Source organism: Chenopodium album, chromosome 19 (genome assembly GCF_948465745.1).
Source record: "Chenopodium album chromosome 19, dcCheAlbu1.1, whole genome shotgun sequence".
Classification (NCBI taxonomy): domain Eukaryota; kingdom Viridiplantae; phylum Streptophyta; class Magnoliopsida; order Caryophyllales; family Amaranthaceae; genus Chenopodium; species Chenopodium album.
The window spans coordinates 19,597,260-19,616,009 of NC_137852.1; the positions used below are offsets into that span (position 1 = coordinate 19,597,260).

General features: G+C 33.9%; 1 protein-coding gene across 1 annotated transcript; it reads right to left on the reverse strand.

The window, feature by feature from the left end:
- Positions 1-17,453: 17,453 nt before the first annotated feature.
- LOC145594151 (protein VACUOLELESS GAMETOPHYTES-like) lies at positions 17,454-18,224 on the reverse strand. The gene has a single exon (XM_081650487.1). The coding sequence runs from the start codon at positions 18,222-18,224 to the stop codon at positions 17,454-17,456; it is 771 nt and encodes a 256-aa protein (XP_081506613.1).
- Between the last annotated feature and the right edge of the window lie 526 nt (positions 18,225-18,750).

An 18,750-nucleotide genomic window follows, 5' to 3' on the forward strand; every position in this document is an offset into this window, starting at 1 on the left:
CATGGTGCCCATAAGTTTAATTAACTTAATCCATTTTAACCCTCTTTTAAGTTAATGTTAAATTCTCTTTATTGACTACTAACTATGGTTAGCATTATATTATTTTTTTTCCTTTTCTGAAAAAAAAAAATGAGTGGTTATATTTCCCCAAACTCATGTGCACCCTCCTCCTATTCTTTTGTAACAACCCAAAAACAACAACCAATTCATTTCCCATACCTTCAAGGCTTCAATCATACCTCTGTCCAACCGATGAACACCAAAAAGCTGATCGAACAAAAGGTAAACAGAATTCTGGAGATGTTAGTTTATTAATCAATCCTTATTAGCTTCGAATTTTTGAGCATTAATCTTAGGGTTTGAAACAATTAGAAATTCAATGAGATAAGTGTTCGAAATAAACAGGGGCGATAGATGAATGTGAGGGTTTGATCAAAAGGGTTATAATTTTCTATTTTAATTTTAATTATTTCCTTTAAATTTACGTAGTACTAAACTAAGATGGGTGGTTAATTTAATCATACGTTAATTATCGTTAACAAAATAGCTTATGAAGGGCATACATTGAACAATACATAAAATTAATGGGCACCGTGTAGAAATTTAGATTTAGGAGGGCACAACATAGAAAACGTAATACTTCAGGGGTACTATGTAGAAAAACCCAAGAATATTTTATAAGAGAGGGAATTAGGAGCTAAAGTGAACTGAATTTCAACTTACGAGAAGAGGCCCTAGTATTAAGTTAGATCCCATGTCATGTACGGTTTTTCAATCTTTGTTACAGATTATCAATTAAAAATCTATTTTTCTACTTTACCCCAAATTAAGCTACTTAAAATAATTTTTTAAAAATCTTTTTTAAATACATACAGTATTATATTACTTTCTTCTATTTTGAACCTTGATGACGTTCTTATTTTTCAAAATATGATAACTTTCTTTCACCAAATATGTTAAGTTGAAAGATATATATTTATGATTTTTTTTTTACTATAAATAAATCATTATACATTAAAAAGTAATTACTAATAAAGGAATGTATTTATACAAAGATATGGTTAGGTATTGTTTTGGTGTTTAGAGAGCCACAAGGGCGGGGGTGAGAATCGATCCCAGGATCTCCTGGAATCGGGAAGGAAGCTCTAACCACTTGAGCTATCCCTCACTCTCATATGGTTAGGTATTTAAGTTTATAAATATAATATTCTATGATTTTTTTTCCTAAATTTTGGAAGTAAATAACTTGCATATATGTTCTATCAATTTTTTAATTTTTTTTTTTAAATATTCTATGAACACACCAGAAGATAACACGTGTCATTATTGGTGTGTCTTTTAGTACATTGTCATTGATATATAGTGAAATGAAAATTTGATAGTACCCCAAGTGTAGCATGGTACACTTGGATGAAAAACTACATCAGTAGTTTTAATTTTTTTTTTTTTTTTTTTTTTTTTTTTTTTTTTTTTTTTGTTTTTGTTTTTGATAAAAGAATCAATTTTCAAACATATCTTCCTTAATTGAAGGATTTTGTTTATTCTTTTGTACTAGTATATCTAAAGCATCCAAAATATATATTTATTTCCATAATTTAATTTATGAGATCAAGAGAGAATTTTTTACAGAGAGAAATTTACATAGAGAAAAATGATAGTGCGTGGTGAATTTCATCACGATTAGGATTGAAGATCTCCTCTTAATGTTTATAAGAATGATGATTTTGAGAATGAAGGTGAGATTCATGAGGAATTTGTGACCCAATTAAAGGTAAATGTAGATTTTATATTTAAAATTTAAAATTTGATAATTTTGATGATTGTTTGATGATGATTTATATTTTTCCATTGATCATGGCTAACAAATTCATTATTGAAAGTATCTAGTTTTCAATTATATACTGTATTTAGAATTTGCATTTTTTTGCTTTCTAAATTTGTGTTATTTTCAAATGTTGAAGATGATGTTCTTCAAACTATAATGAATGTTCTTTTATTTGTTCGATCCATATTTATCTTTTTAAATGGAATAGAATATGTACTTTTGAGTCAGATTAATATATGTTCTTTGAGTTTGAACCATATATTCCTTACATAAGGATGTTTTGAGAGGAACAATCTTCTGTGAAACTTTAATACCCCAAAAACTGACCAGAAGTGCCCGAAAATTTGCTTCAAAGATAAACGGGATGATTTGTGTAAAATTGAGGAGAATAAAGAGAAGAGAATTGGCGTGAAGAATGTGAGAGGTATGAAGGGGTATTTATAGGCTAGCTCATGCAAGAATTATGGCAAGAGAATGTGGGAAGAATTATGGCAAGTAGGGTTTAAGGGATTACTTGGAGAAGTGTGACAGGGTAAAGTCGTATCCCCTAATCAAAAGTAATACCTAAGTCCTCTAACTAAAGTAGATAGGGAAGTAGGGTCGAATCCATAGGGAAACTGGTCTTTCTATTCCTAATTAATTAATATAATCTAAATCATTAAGGTAGCCAATATTTGTTTTTGATTATAAACTATACTACGAAGATTATGAGTAAGGAGAATAATTAGAGAAGAAATCAATAATAATAAAGCCTAGGGCATAGGTTCACTAATAAACAATATTCCAGGGTAAACATAATAATCAATCATCGATGCATTAATTAATCAGATCATAAAGGGCTTTCACTACGTATTACAATCACAGAGTTAATTTACCGGTATTAAATCTCATCTCTCGAATCTCGACCTAACCATTAATAAATTAATCTGCCTATTGAAACTAAGCCTAAACATCAATTCTCATCTCTCGAATCTCTAACCAATATTGCTAAACTCATACAATTAAACCTGGCCAAATCTAATTGCATAGCATTTAAACAATCAATAGGAAATCAATTAAGCATTAACAATTAATAATCATAAAATTACCCCTTCATATTATTTATTAGATCCCCATAAACCCTAGAAGGAAAACTACTCAGACATAATTAAAACTAAGCAAAACATAATAATTCAACAAGACATGAAGAAATTGAATGAATAAAATACTGAGATTAATTAAGAGAGAAATCGTACCAAGACGGCGGAATTACAATGGAGTTTTAGGAACAAGAGAAAATAAAAGTCTAGAGAGAGAGAGTCTAAGTAGAAAGAGAAGAAAATAATAATAGAGTGTTGAGAAGTGAAAAAGAAGTAACTAATCTTGCTTAATAAAATTACATTAATACTAAGCAAGGGAATCTATGCTAAACAATAATCGAAAAACTAAACCTCCTAAAAGCTACACGCGCCCAGTCGGGCAAGGGGCCGCCCGACCGGGCCCGCCTTTTTCAGGTATGAGGTCTTCGGGCTCCGGGCGCGGGCTTCTTCAAGTGATGTCTCGCCCCGCCCGGTCGGGCGCGCCTTCGGGCGGCTCCTGGTGGATCCGGGAGAGGCTTTTTAGCCTCGGGCTTCTTCCTTTGGGCCTCTGAACTTGACCCAAGTGCCTTGTAACTCCAAAACTGAGCCCTTAGTCACCGATTTGCTACCTCCAATCGGTCTTGGGCTATCGAAAATGGTCGCGGTCTTCCAACACTTTGTAGATGCTCCTCGAAAACCCGGGAAAATGCTCCAAGTACGCAAATTCCTACAAAACTCAAGCGAAACTACCAAAGCACTGGAAAACACAAATTAGTAATAAAAGTGGCTCGTAGGAGCCAAAAACACTACTAATTACGACCAAGGGACGGGGATAAATATATATATAAAATGAACACATCAAAGTGAGTAAAAGAATTGAGGAAGGTTTTGATATTAAGGTGATTGTGTATAATTAAATATGGAAGGTATCTTTGTCATGAAAAATAATAAGGAAATGGAATTACTTGTGGAATAATTAAGAGGAATAAATGGCAAGAAAATTTGATGATCAAATATTAAGAAGATGGAGAAATAGAATTAAGTTTAATAATAGATTTTGGGAGATAATTAAAATACAATTTTACCAAAATAATTTCCTCCAAAATAATATAAGAGGGCCGAAAATCTTGAGCTTTCCATAGCTCAGATTTTCAGATTCCCTTAATAGTATTTAGGAAGATTTTTGCTCGATTTTAAGGAATAAAATAATTGTGTAAATAATATATATAGAATAATTAATTAATTAAATACTGATTATTCACCAACAAAATAACTAAGAAAAATCAGATTTTCTAGGAAATCCAAAATTCCTAGCTAATTAATGGGAATTTTCGAACATATTAATTAATTGATAAAATATAGTTTTTGCCTTAAAAAATATCCAATATATATATATATATATATATATATATATATATATATATATATATATATATATATATATATATATATATATATATATATATATATATATATATATATATATATATATATATATATATATAATCCGGTTTTTAAATAGGATAAATGGATAATAATGAAGGAGTTATGTCTTCGTCGTGTGCAATTACTAGATATATAATTGGATCAAATTATGGAGATAATTAAGTCCGGACATTTGGGTCATCGTTTTGCCATAGCTAGAGGTACTTACGATCTTTGGACTAGTAAAATAGGCCAAAGCCCAATTGGACGGATCCTATAAGGTCACACAAAGGGGCTAGATCGAGCATTAGAGGACGAGGCCCATCATGGGCCTCATCATTCTAGGTGGCCGGCCATATGGGGATTAGAAGAGGGTTTTGGGCTTCAAGCCCTAGTCTAATTATAATGAGATTATGAATAGACTGGGTGCCTAGGTTTGCGTGTATGCAATTTACTGATCATTTAGACCAAACCCTAATTAGCAAACACGAAACCAACCCCCTCTCATACTCCCTCTCTCACGTCACTCTCCTCCTCCCGGCGCACGGTGGTGTCTCGTGGTGGTGGTGGTTCGTGCGGTGGTCGGTTGTCCGAAAAGGTGGTGATCGCGGTTTTCCTCAATCACTCGACCAATCTAGTATTGGTGGACGGCTCGTTCGGATCTCGTGGACTAAGTAGAGGAGCAACACTTGGGGCTCTATTCTCTCCCTGATTTGCGTGTCGAATAGCTTCGTGGAATTCACGCTTCAAAGGTATGATTATGTGTCTTGTGTGTTATGCATGTGATCCTTGGATTAGGTACTTTATTGAATATGATTCATATATGTTATTTCCGCTGCGTAGTACCTATAAACTCCTACAGTAGTATCAGTTAGCCTCTTGCATGAACGCACTAGATCATAATAATACGATTATTTGATGTCCACGTTAATTTTATAATCAATTAAGAGGGAGAAATTAATTTAATTATGGTTCGATTATTATATTTAATGTGATTAAACTTTTGGAATCGATTAAATGCGATTTAATTATGCTCAAATAGCCATGAAGAGGACCGAATTAAGCCTTAATATATTCGAAATTTTGGAACCCCTAACCCTAATTTTCGAAATTTCGAAATTTATAGCCCTAAAATATGATTTTTTTGCTTGATTTTTATCTAATTCGATTTGTTTTATGTTTCATAATTTTAATTGAATTGATTTATGCATAAAAATGTTTTATGTATGATCATAGATTTAATTTTAAAAGTTAGAATTAAATTGGGATTAATTTTATGATGAACCCTAATTTTAAAGTTGAATGTGATTTAATTTTAATCTTATGGACTAATTTAATTTAATTAGGATAAATGTTATTTTAATTAAATTAAAACACAAAAAAAAAATTTATTCAAGGTCGCCAACCGCGGCTGGGTGGCGCAGCCACGGTGGCTGCCGACCAGGTGGTGGTCCAAGAGCGAGGGGAAGGGGAGGGCGGAGGTCCGGTGGCCGTGGACAGCGGCGTGCAAGTGTTGCACACCTGCTACCACGGCTGGAGCAGGGCTGCGGCTGCTGCCTTGCGCGGCACTGGCTGCTGCAAGGCAGCCAGCCACCGTGGCTAGCCTCGGTTGGCCACGCACGGTGGCCTGCAGCCCCAGCAGTAGCAGCTGCCACGCTGCTGCCCTTGCGGCAGTGGCTGCTGTCACGACAGCCAGCCACCGTGGCTAGCTTCGGCTAGCCAACCACGGTGGCCGGCATTGGTGGTTGCGGTAATTTCAAAAAAAAAAAAATCAGTTTTAATATTTATTTCAAGATAATTATGAATTAATTTGGGATAAAATCAATTTTATTTTGGATAAGTTAAAATATTTTCAAAATTTGATCTTTTATTTTAGGATAAAATCAAATATTCAAAAGTTGTTATATTTGATATTATCCGTATTTAGTTTGTTATTTTGTAATTATCCTAAATTAAAGTGGTTAATTATGGATAAGATTGATAAGGATATTCTGAGCATATTCCAAAAGGATAATAATTGATTTAAATAATGTGATTATCCCATAATTAGATTAGGATGTAATTGATTTTAAAATTATTTGATTGGCTAGTAATAGGATAGAATCTCCTAAATTAGTTAGGATAATCATGGAAGATTAAATATGATTTTATCTTTCTAGATTAAAATATGATTTGATTATATCTCATGACTAAATTAAATATATGATATTTTATAAACCGTCATAAATAATATATGATATTATCTAATTATGATTAAAATATAAGATATTTTAGGAAATGCGTTGTCTTTATTATGATCATTCGATGTTATAGTTTAGACAAGCATGTTGAGTGATTTATTATATGACACTTTTCTTATATATGATATTATGTTGCTATATATAGACTAGTATGGCCCATAGATTCTTAAATACGATCTGCGTATCGTGATGTATTTTTGTAATCTAAATACGGTCTGCGTACTGTTGAGTATTTTCATAACTTTTATTTAATATAAATAGAATAGTTATTTAAATGGTGTTAGCCCAAAAGAAGCCCATGAAGTGAAGGCCCAAAGGAGCAAGGTGGATGAAGATCCATGATGATTCAAGTGGGAGCATTTTTATTTCTAGTTTTCTTAGGACTAAGGGGCCATACTACGTCATGTTTATTTTATTGCATTAGTTGATTATGCATGTTTAGATTTTATTTATGTTGATTGATGATGCGCTAGAGTTCACTAAATAATCACAACATAATAAATCTAGATCCTAGTAATATTGAGGCAGCTTTTCCAATTAAAAATCCGATGAAACCTTTGACATTTATGATGGGTCATGCCAAAGCTGGGCATCATATTTTTCATTGGGGAGTGGGGGTAGGACAAATTCTACACTTTTAATTGGTTATACTCAACAAGGTTACCTAAAGATAAAGTTTAGAACCTTGAAGCTAAGGGTAATAATTAAACATGTGATGGTTAATTATTCAACCAAGAGTTACAAGAGTTGTAATCAGTAAAGAGTTTACTCACCTTGAAAATGTAATGGTTGATGGCAAGGCCAAAGTCCGGTTAATTATCGCACGAATAAAGGGTCTTGGAATCACTTAAAATTCAATTAGGGTCATTTAATTATTGAATAAAGTGTTTTAAAGTTACCAAATGAATGTGTTTTGTGGTACTTTAATTTATTAAACATAATTATTAAACTTTTCCTTATTTTGACATAGATGGGTAGCCGTAATCATAATGACAGCAACGTTTACAACTTGCGACCATTCCTTGAGAAGGATAGGTTGACAGGGGAAAACTTTTCCAACTGGGAAAGAATGCTAAGGCTTGTTATGAAATCTGAAGGTAAGGAGGTTGTCATTGATAACCCATTACCAGGACCTCTGCCAGAAAATCCAACTGCGGCGGAGATCAAGAAGCACAAGGAAGCTCATGATAGAGCTATGCCTATCACTTGCTTAATGATTGCTACCATGGAACCTAGTCTTCAAAAGCGTTTTGAGGACCAGGATGCCTACTCAATCATGGAAGAGCTCAAAGTTTTGTTTAAGAAACAAGTTAGAGTTGAAAGGTATGAGCTTCATCGTGAGATTATGGATTGTAGAATGGAGAAGGGTGCCACAGTTCATGATCATGTTTTCAAAATGATCGGCCTAATTCAAAGTATGGAGATACTGGGGTACCCAATAAGTGATGATTTGGCAATAGACATCATTCTCCACTCACTTCCAGAGAGTTTCAACCAGTTTATCATGAACTTTAACATGACTGGGAATGCAAAGACTATGAATCAATTGCATGCAATGCTGGTTAGTGTTGAGAAACAAATCCCTAAGGAACCTAAGAAGGAAGTTCTTATGATTCAAAAGGGAAAGGGGTTCAAGAAGAAGGGGCAAAAGGCTAGTGCAAAGAGCAAGGGCAAGCAAGTTGCCAAGGCTCCTGAAAAGCCTAAGGCGAATCCAAAACCCAAAGATGCAAGTGAGAGTGAATGCTTTTACTGCAAGAAGAAGGGACATTGGAAACACAATTGTCAGAAATACCTTGATTTCCTCAAGAAGAAGAATGGAGCATCAACCTCAGGTATTATGTTATAAACATTTTAACTTTCACTAAGGTATGTGATACCAAGTTGCAGAGCTTAACATTGTGATGTTGCGCAGGAACTGCAAACAAGTGAAGTTAGCATGGAGATGGAGCTTGAAGGTGCACTAGGAGTATTTAAGTGGCCAGAGATAGCTTCATAGTTTTATTTTCTGATCAGTTTATCATGACATTTAGAACAATTTCCAGTTTTTGATGAGACAATATTTCGGTTTTCTTGTTTTGAATACTGATTTGGTTTTACTTGGCTTGGACAAATGTTGATCCATGACCAAGGTAATAAATTGTTTTCATTTTGCTAGATGTGAGTTAATTTTGGTTTTATGACATTGATATAAGTAAATCACAAAAGTAAATTTAGATGATTCAAAGTAAACTTACTTATAAACAAAGTAAGATTAGGTCACATAAACCATTTGCACATTCAAAATATGGATGGACTCTTACTCTTATGTGATTATGAATCACTTAAGAATTAGAAGTCATGCTTGATAAGGTAAAATGACCAAGTTACCTTTTAGTTGAAAGGGTAAAAGAGCTAAAATGACCTTTTTGAACACAAACATATGATGTGAGTGTACCATAAATTCAAGATTTAGCAAAAGGATTTAACTATTTCATTGCTCTTATTAACGATTTAAGTAAATACGTCGATAATTACTTAATGAAATAAAAGCTGGAATCATTGAAATGTTCAAAATTCCAAAATGAAATGTAAAATCAAGTTTGAGATAAACAATTTAGCACCACAATATGATTGTTGTGATAAATATTTAACTCAAAACAAATGATCATCTAAAGGAATTGTTGAATTTGTTCACAATCCAGGAACATTACAATTAAAATGTATGTATAAAGTAGGAATCAAACTTTGCTTGCCATGGTTCGATCCAAGATTTAATGATTTACAAATATCGTTTTGAGGATATGCATTAGAGCAACAACAATTGCGAATATACTAAACAGAAACTTAACCAAAGTAGTAGAAAGATGTCATAAGAGTTATGGATTGGAAATGTTCCAAAGTAATCTTTTCTAAACAGAATTGAGGGAATATGAAATCTATGTAAAATGTTTACAAAGATGACATAATAAACCCTAAATCAAAGGTGTTATTCCTACAATCGCGTAAAAACAAAATGTTTGTTGCTCGCGATAGTGTCTTTATAGAAAGAAATGTCTTCCTACAAAGCCAAGTGGGAGTAAAGTTAGATCTCGATGAGATTCGAGACAAGCAACAAATGGATGTAGATAACACTACATTAGAGACGAATGCGCATGAAATCAGCTAATTTGATAAAACATGTGTCGAAGCAAGCTAATTCAACTAGCGAGACTTCTATCGTCTTACTAGAATGAAAGGCTTCAAAGAGTTGAAGAGAATAATTCTATTGTCGCTCATACCTATCGTAGGTTACTTAGGATTAAAACAAACAGTTTGTTGAAATTCTAGTATAAGGTGGATTCTAAATTTTTCCTATTGGAATGGTTGGAATCCATACCTACAAGCAAGCTTTGGACAAGTGCCAACTCAGGAAGTGGCTTAAAGCCAAGAAATCCAGAATGGACTTCATGTCTGTAAAGATGTGCTAGTCCATGATAGCCTTACAAATAGGGTCAAACCTATTAGTCATGTAAGCCTATTCGGATTATTTCTAGTTATGGAAATCAAAATCACCCTCATGAAATGTTCTTGATGGATGACATGTATATGATACAACCTAAGAATTTTGAAATCCATGAATTCCTATAAAGTTTTGCAAACTTCAGAAATTCATTTATGGATTGAAGCAAGCATCAGGGAGTTGGAATATTCATTAGGAAATCAAACAGTTTGATTACCTTGGAAGAATGAAAAGGAATCTTGTAGAGACAAGAAGTTTAGTGGGAGCAATTGGTCTTCTTAGTCTAGTATGTAGTTAACATACAGTTCATATGAAATGATGTATCAATGCTTGAATAAATCAAGCAATGGTTAGAAAGATTGTTTCTATATGGGAGACTTAGGAGATGTTGAGTACATATTGGAAATCAAAATCTACAAAGTGAATCTTGAAGAATGACTGGACCTAATCAAGAGACTTATGTTGATAAGGTTCTTGACAAGTTCAAGATGCAAGGTTCTAAGAGAGGATCTCTTCCCATGTCTCATTGTTTTACACTCAGTAAAACTCAGTGCCTTAAAAGCTAGTAGAGTTGAGTTGTAAAGGTAATGTACCTTATGCTTCTGCAAAAGGTCCATTATATGTGCCATGAAATGTACAAAACAAGTTGTTACATATGACTTGTGCATGTGTAGCAAGTTTCAAGCAAATACAGAATGAGCATACGGAAAGTTACCAAGAACAAATCCTTGAGTACTTGAGAAGCGCTAAAGGAATTTTTCTAGTTTATGGTGTTAAAGATAAACAAGTTGTCAAAAGTTTTATGAATGCAAGTTTTTCCAAACAGGCAAGATGATTCTAGAAGTTGATCTAGATGCACATTTTTGTTAGTATGGAGAAGTACAGTGAGCTTGAAGAGTTCAAAGCAGAGCACTATTGCATGCTCAATGTTAGAATATGTGTATTAAGCTATAGTCGGATAGTTTTAGAGGAAGTTCGGATTACAATGTCATATGACTAAAGGGTCACCTTTGCCCAAGAACAAAGGAGCCAGGGTCACATCACGAATCCAAACAAATGGATATGAGATATCGCCTCAGTTATGAGATCATTGACCAGCGGAAGGTCACGTTCTACAAAGTTTTATTATGAGTGAGAAATCACTAAACCCCTTCCATAGACAAAGGTATGAAAGTCATATTAAAGTCTTGGATTGAAGCAAATTATGTAAATTTAAGTTGTGTATGTTTATGAGAACATACTACATAAGAAAATACATCAATTTGCAGAATTATGTTTAAAATAGAAATTATTATTTCTCTTATTTAATTATGGTTTGAAATTAAATAAAATGTCCAAAATAATTATGAATTGATGGGCTCACTAGGTTAATGACCTTTTGAATGAAACCCCACAGGTGAACAAAATTCATGTATTATTTAAAGTTCCTAGTTTGAGATCATTATAGTGGATATAAATGATTTAAATGAATGGACTAGCATGTACAATTGATTGGATAGCGCAGTTTCATGGGCTATAGGGGCATAGTGATGCTCGGTCAATCACTTGGATATGCATGAATGATGCATGATCAAACTATTGACCTACTTTGAAGTTCAAGTATAGAGCTTCCGTATATATTAGTGGATTCCTTGACATGATGAGTGGAACATTGATTTCGTTCAATGGATGTTATAACTGTGGTACATTCAAACGTCTACCCGTAATTGGTGATTATAAAGGATGTTTCCCGGTTATTTCAGAAGTTGAGTGGGAGGCTCGTTGCCACAAGATTGGATAGAGTCTACCTATTAAATTAGGAAATGTGTCATGGCCGCTTGAAGAGGGAGAATTCAGAAAAATACGTGGCCGCGTTCAAATGCATTACTCAGTAATCATGTGGTTTTGTAATTCTAACTCAGATTTCAAGAAACGATTTGTAGATTAATATGATCTCGACATGTGATGCAATCATATTATCAAATCGACATATACATTGACTTAAGGAATTTGAATATTGCACCCTTGTCTCAGACAAGTGGGAGATTGAAGGAGTTATGTCTTCGTCGTGTGCAATTACTAGATATATAATTGGATCAAATTATGGAGATAATTAAGTCCGGACATTTGGGTCATCGTTTTTCCATAGCTAGAGGTACTTACGATCTTTGGACTAGTAAAATAGGCCAAAGCCCAATTGGACGGATCCTATAAGGTCACACAAAGGGGCTAGATCGAGCATTAGAGGACGAGGCCCATCATGGGCCTCATCACTCTAGGTGGCCGGCCATATGGGGATTAGAAGAGGGTTTTGGGCTTCAAGCCCTAGTCTAATTATAATGAGATTATAAATAGACTAGGTGTCTAGGTTTGCATGTAAGGAATTAACTGATCATTTTAGATCAAACCCTAATTACCAAACACGAAACCAACCCCCTCTCATACTCCCTCTCTCACGTCACTCTCCTCCTCCCGGCGCACGGTGGTGTCTCGTGGTGGTGGTGGTTCGTGCGGTGTTCGGTTGTCCGAAAAGGTGGTGATCGCGGTTTTCCTCAATCACTCGACCAATCTAGTATTGGCGGACGGCTCGTTCGAATCTCGTGGACTAAGTAGAGGAGCAACACTTGGGGCTCTATTCTCTCCCTGATTTGCGTGTCGAATAGCTTCGTGGAATTCACGCTTCAAAGGTATGATTATGTGTCTTGTGTGTTATGCATGTGATCCTTGGATTAGGTACTTTATTGAATATGATTCATATATGTTATTTCCGCTGCGTAGTACCTATAAACTCCTACAAATAAATCTTATCCAAAACAATAATTAGATTTCAATAAATGAAAAGCGATTGCCAGGGCCTGATTAACTCACTCTCATCACGAGAAAGAGGGAGTAGCTCCCTTCATATTATTTTTGACGATATCTATCATGTTGCTAGTAGTTTTGCTGCTGTTACTTGGTGTTTTGTTCATAGAAATAGTAATAAAGTAGCCCACGGACTTGCTCACTGCAAGCCATGGGAAGTAGGTAGGTATGTTTGGTTATCTAGTTTCCCTACCACTATAGTTCCTCTTGTGGATTCTGATATTTCTATGAATGAGAATTGATAGCCCTTGAGGCTTTCCTTCAAAGAAAAAAAATATCTTATCCAAAACAATAATTAGATTTCAAAATGCTTTTGGCGCCAACATTCAAATATCATTTTGGCTCCAAATAACTAAAATATCCTTTATAAAATAATTCGTAATTAATTAATTAGGCTAATACGTATGAAAATACGGGGTGTTACACTAGGAGCTCCCCTGGAGCTCCAGCGCCGCGGCCGTACTCTGGCGAGCCTCCTCATCTCCTTTTTATTTTTTTTCTGCCTCTCTTCTCCTTTCTTTTCAATTTTCCCTTCTTGTCTTTCACCTTTCTCACACTCGAAAATCCGAAAATTCACCTTCTTTATTGAGGATTTTTAATCCTTTATGAGGTGTTGTGTGAGCCTAGTTTTCGAAGGTTTGAGGGAGCTTTCAGTTCGTGACCGACGCCATTTCCAACCTTTGCGTGGAAGGTTAGTGTTAGTTCAAAGGGTCTTCTGGTCGGTGAAACAAGGCCTAAAGACTAGGCCTAACGTCACGTCACTAGTCATCGGTAATTTTGATCGTGACGGAAACGGTAAATTTAGGGTTAGGGTTTTGTGGGTCCTTGCCCTGGAGGGTCAGGCCTAACGCCGCCGTCAAGAGAAGTTCGTGATGGAAACGGTGAAATTAGGGCTAGGGTTTCGAGGTTCCTTGTGTTCGTGGTCTCGTGTTTCTCGGTTTGAACGATGCTCTCCTCTAGTAATTTAAATCGTTCTCTTCCTAGTTATGTTTATTCTTGGTATTTATCAGAGTTTACTTGTTTTATGGTAATTTTTAGCCTCCTTTGGTTGTTTCCTGGGCTATTAAGTTGTTTTGGCTATAGTATTTTGGATGGTTGTGTGCAAAGGGAGTTAGCATCCTTTGTTAAGGATTGTGGTGTGGTTATAGTACTGGTAAGAGAGTTTGTATGTGTGACTATTGGGGATTTGAACAAGAAGTTGGCCTTGGCTAAAGTGAAGTATGTATTTTGTTGGAATGGTATTGGTTTGGTTTCTTTTCCTTCGATTGTAATGATTCTTGTGATCATTACTTCTTTATCTGAAGCAGTCGCCCAAACTTTGTTTTGGGGTTTCTCGAGCCTCGACGTTGTCAAAACTTTCTTGACAACAAGGAATGTTATTGATTAGAAGGTCACTAGTTTAAGTGACCCGTTTGAAGACCTTACTTGGTGATGAGTTGATCCCGCCAGGTAAGGAAAGTCTAGTCATGTCAAACAGTTTCGATTATCTCCATTGCTATCTTTATGGTGTGTAGTATGCTTTTGCTCCTTGATTTGTAAGGAGTCCTTAATCCGCAACATATCCGGCCAACTCAAGTTTAACATTGTTTTTAATGTCAAAAGTTGCTATAAAGGCTTAAGTGTTAAAAGCCATGCTTTAAGTTTTAGTTCTTAATCTGTATTTTGTAAACTCTGATTTTATAAATACATTTGCTTTTGTCAAGAAAAAGAAGGTAAGAGAAATGAATTAAATATTGTAAAAGCTTTCCAAATAAGGAAATGGAGCAAGTATTTAAAAATGGTCGGAAATGAAAAGTAGAGTAAGTATTTAAAAACGGAAAGAATAATTAACGGAGGGAGTATAACGTTAGTAATTTTTTTTTTTTTTTTTTTTTTTTTTTTTTTTTTTTTTTTTTACAGGTACTACGTAAGGGCTTGTTTGGCATCATTTTTGGTTTTCAGTTTTCTGTTTTTTGAAAACTAAAAACCAAAAATAGGAAACAAGAAAAAGGTGTTTCCACTTTTTTGTTGTCAGTTTTCAAAATTATCATGATTTTAATAAGTCTAAATATTTTTTGATCCATTATGTGACAGATGTAATATACTTTTAAAAAACAAAAAACCAAAAAACAGAAAACCACAGCGATGCCAAACGAACCCTTAGTAATTCAATTTGTTGTTTATTTTGTGTTTTGGCAATTATATAGAATATTTCAATTATATAAAACCGTTGCAAGCAATGATATCAAATGCTTGGTAATATATATGGAAACAAATGACATTATGGCAGATGTTAGCTATATAATTTGTTGTTTGTTTTGCGTTTTGGGAATAATTCGAATATTCAAGAATGAAAGTGTTGAGGAAGAGATTGCATTTCTATGATTATGTGATAATCTGCTTGCCCACAAACCTTCATCTACGATTAGTGATGGTTTCAAGTTAAAGTTGATACTTTTATGAAAATTGAAAAGTTATTACTATACTTATAAATCATCCTCTGACTTGTGTAAACTAGATTAAAAGAGGTAACCAAGATAAGGATGTGAATGCAGCAAGATGCCAACGGAAGGAAGAGATAATCATGCATTAACGACGTTATCATTGTTGTATTAGGGAATGACACTTATAATCGTTGAGTTGCTAGTAGCCGAATTGTCAAAGTTGATTTGAAGAATACATGAAATTGGATCTCCTAGTAGGGATCCAATGGAAGGTGTTAAACTCAAGAATATTGTGGAGAAAACGGCTTGACCTTTGCATTGATAATAATCACATATATATACACAATACAATAGGAAACCTTACTTGCCTAAAATTCCTAACAAGATAAACTTAACATAAATACAATATTTAACAAATATAACCAAACCGGCTCTAATAGAAGGAACACAAACTTTTAAATAAATCGGATGTACAATAAATATTGTACATCCGTCATAAAGTTACCCCTAAAATAAGCAAAAGTTACCCTATTATGGATAAATGTTACCCTAACATAAATAAATGTTACAAAGTATTTATACTTTATTGATAAAAGTTACCCAAAAAATTGTAAAAGTGACCCTAAATTTGATAAAAAGTGACCCCCGATGTACAGTAAATTACTGTACACCGGATGTATACAAAAATTATTGTAGAAGGAAATGAATTCTTGGAATTGGATCTCCTAACCAAATATCCAACTTAATAACTCAATGTATAATTACACTGGTTTAAAAAAACCTTATTTATTTGAATATCTAATATGGGTAAACCGACCCAAATTTAGCCTAACCTAAAAAGGATTTGAATTAAAATTGAACCAACTTTATCCTAATCAATTTTTAGTAGACATAACCAAATCAAAAGCAAACTAATCCGAAGTCATCTGATCCAAATTCAACCTAGTCAAACCCATTTTGAACTTGAAATTGACCCGACCAACCCAAACATGATCCTTACTCCGCAAATCTTGACCCGAATTCACTCGTCCCAAACTAAGATAGGTTAAAAGGGTAACCTTGACCAAAACATATCTATCCAATCATGGGTCAACCCATACTCTATCTGATTACCTAAATTAATAACCCCTAATTAATTAACTATAGGGTTGGTAAAATTGAAGTATTTATAATGTTTGTATTAATAAATTTGGTTCACATTAGGGGTGAAAATATTTCGAAATAAATTTAAACTGGATCGATACCAACAGAAGTAGTAATTCGATCGATGTATGATTCGGTTTGGGGTATAAAAAAACCAAAATCTAAATTACAAACTGAAATTTAACCCGTTACATTATTAAGCCCATTTTCTTTTACAAAGTATCCCAACCCCTTTTTCCCCTTTCATATATAAACCAAAAAAAACCCTAATTCTCAATTCTCCTTTCTCTGTATCTCACTCTCTCATAAAGGCACGGCTCACCGCTCACGCCACATCTTCTCATTTTCTCCCTTATTTGATTTGCTTGCCGGCTACCCTCATCAGCACATCTTCTCTGATTCTCCCTCCTTTCTCAATTTCTTCAAATTGTTAGTGGATAATAGAAGTGAATGTAGTTAACAAGAAAATAAAGCTTGAATGATTGTAGGAATTTTCTAGTTGATGTTCGGGTCTGGAGTTTGAATGTTGCGAAAAAAGGGAACAAATTTCAGTTTGGTTTTAATTGAACCGAATCTTAAGCCCATAAGCAAACCCAACTTTCACCCCTGGTTGACATATGCATACACTAAGACACACTATCAACAATCATCAAAACTCATTTAAATATAGTGAAAATAAATTATTAATGTAAAAATATTGGAAATTTATATTAATTTTGGGCTACCACATCAAATTAAACAAATGTTTAAGTAATAAATACCACCAATTTATGTTTGATAATCAATATCTATCTATATACTTGGATGACAATTGAATGAAAGCACAAACTTGTAACTTACTAATTACACTAAAGAACTAGTTGTATAATGAATAAATAAACTAAAATTGTATAACTCATGTACAAGCAATGAACAAATATATTGTGAACTTTACAAAAAAATTTAGCAATAAGAAATACTTGTCTACCTATTAAAAAAAAGATAAAAATCTTAACTACGACCTATCCTATAGCTAGGAATTTAAAATAGAAGCTCTCCAAGTTGCACTACACTCTCTACAGCCAACTTAGCCATAATTGTTGTTGGATCTCCAACAACTATTGATATCACATACGTTACAATAGCCTTTAGAATTCTCCAATACTTGCTCCCATCTCTACCACTTCTTCGTTTCTTAACTGTTGGTAGTAACTCCAAATTTGCTAAAGCCGTATAGGTACCATCACTTATAGATTTATTACCTATTTTTGAGCTCTTGATAGCCAAATTCATAATGCATGACACGTGACACTTATAATCCTTGTTTTTAGATGCATAAAACCATCCAGAATCAATTATATCACTCTTTTTTGCATCATTCGAGCTGCAAATGTCACACTTTTTTGGCGCAGTATCTTTGTTGAGAGTTAGCGTCAGTCCATCAATCTCTAGATGAGTTTCTAAGCTAGCACAACAAGGGTGCAGATCAAAACCCGTTTTATAGCAATGGTAAACAAACCCTTTCACTTTCAATCCACAAGCGTCACAATATCGCTTATAATTGGGTCTTGGTGGTGGACTAGGCTCTTTCATGAACTCAAATGTGTCTTCATTTTGTAGAAAGCATGGATTGATTTTGTTTGATGGAAACATGCATTGTAAATGGAGCACGTAGTCACATTTACTACACATATAGCCTTGTCCTTGCCCATCCATCTTACAACCATCACAATTGTAGGTCTTCATGTGTTCTTTTTGCTCAAGATAGTTGTTGAGATGATAGGGGCATCTCATAGGTCCAATGTCTCCCATGATTCTGTTCACATAATTCAATAATAATTCAATAATTATGATTAGTTAGTAGCCAATACAAAGTAATAAAAAACAGCTATGGAGTTACTAAAACATACGACATGAATGTTGCCTAGTTTAATATCTATACTTCTATACTTTATATATTAAAAAGCGTTCCTAAAACAGAATATGTTCCACGTGTCACCTTTTTGAAGTTCGACATGTCAGCAGCATGCGACACATGTCATTATAAACATGACATGTCACTTTCACATGTATTAGGTTTGCATCTAAAAAATGCTTATACCAAGGCTTGAACTCAAGACCAAAATGTCTTAAGTTAAGAGTCTTACCATCTTAGCCATTTATTAATAGTGTTTTTCTATCCAACATAATTATAATTAACTTAGATAAGTTAATTTGTGTCTTATTACACTATTTGTTTCCATTATGTAATGATTGAGTTTGACAACTAAAAAATGTTTATAGCAAGACTTAAATTCAAAACCAACAAGTATTACTATCTAAATAGTCGAATTTGATT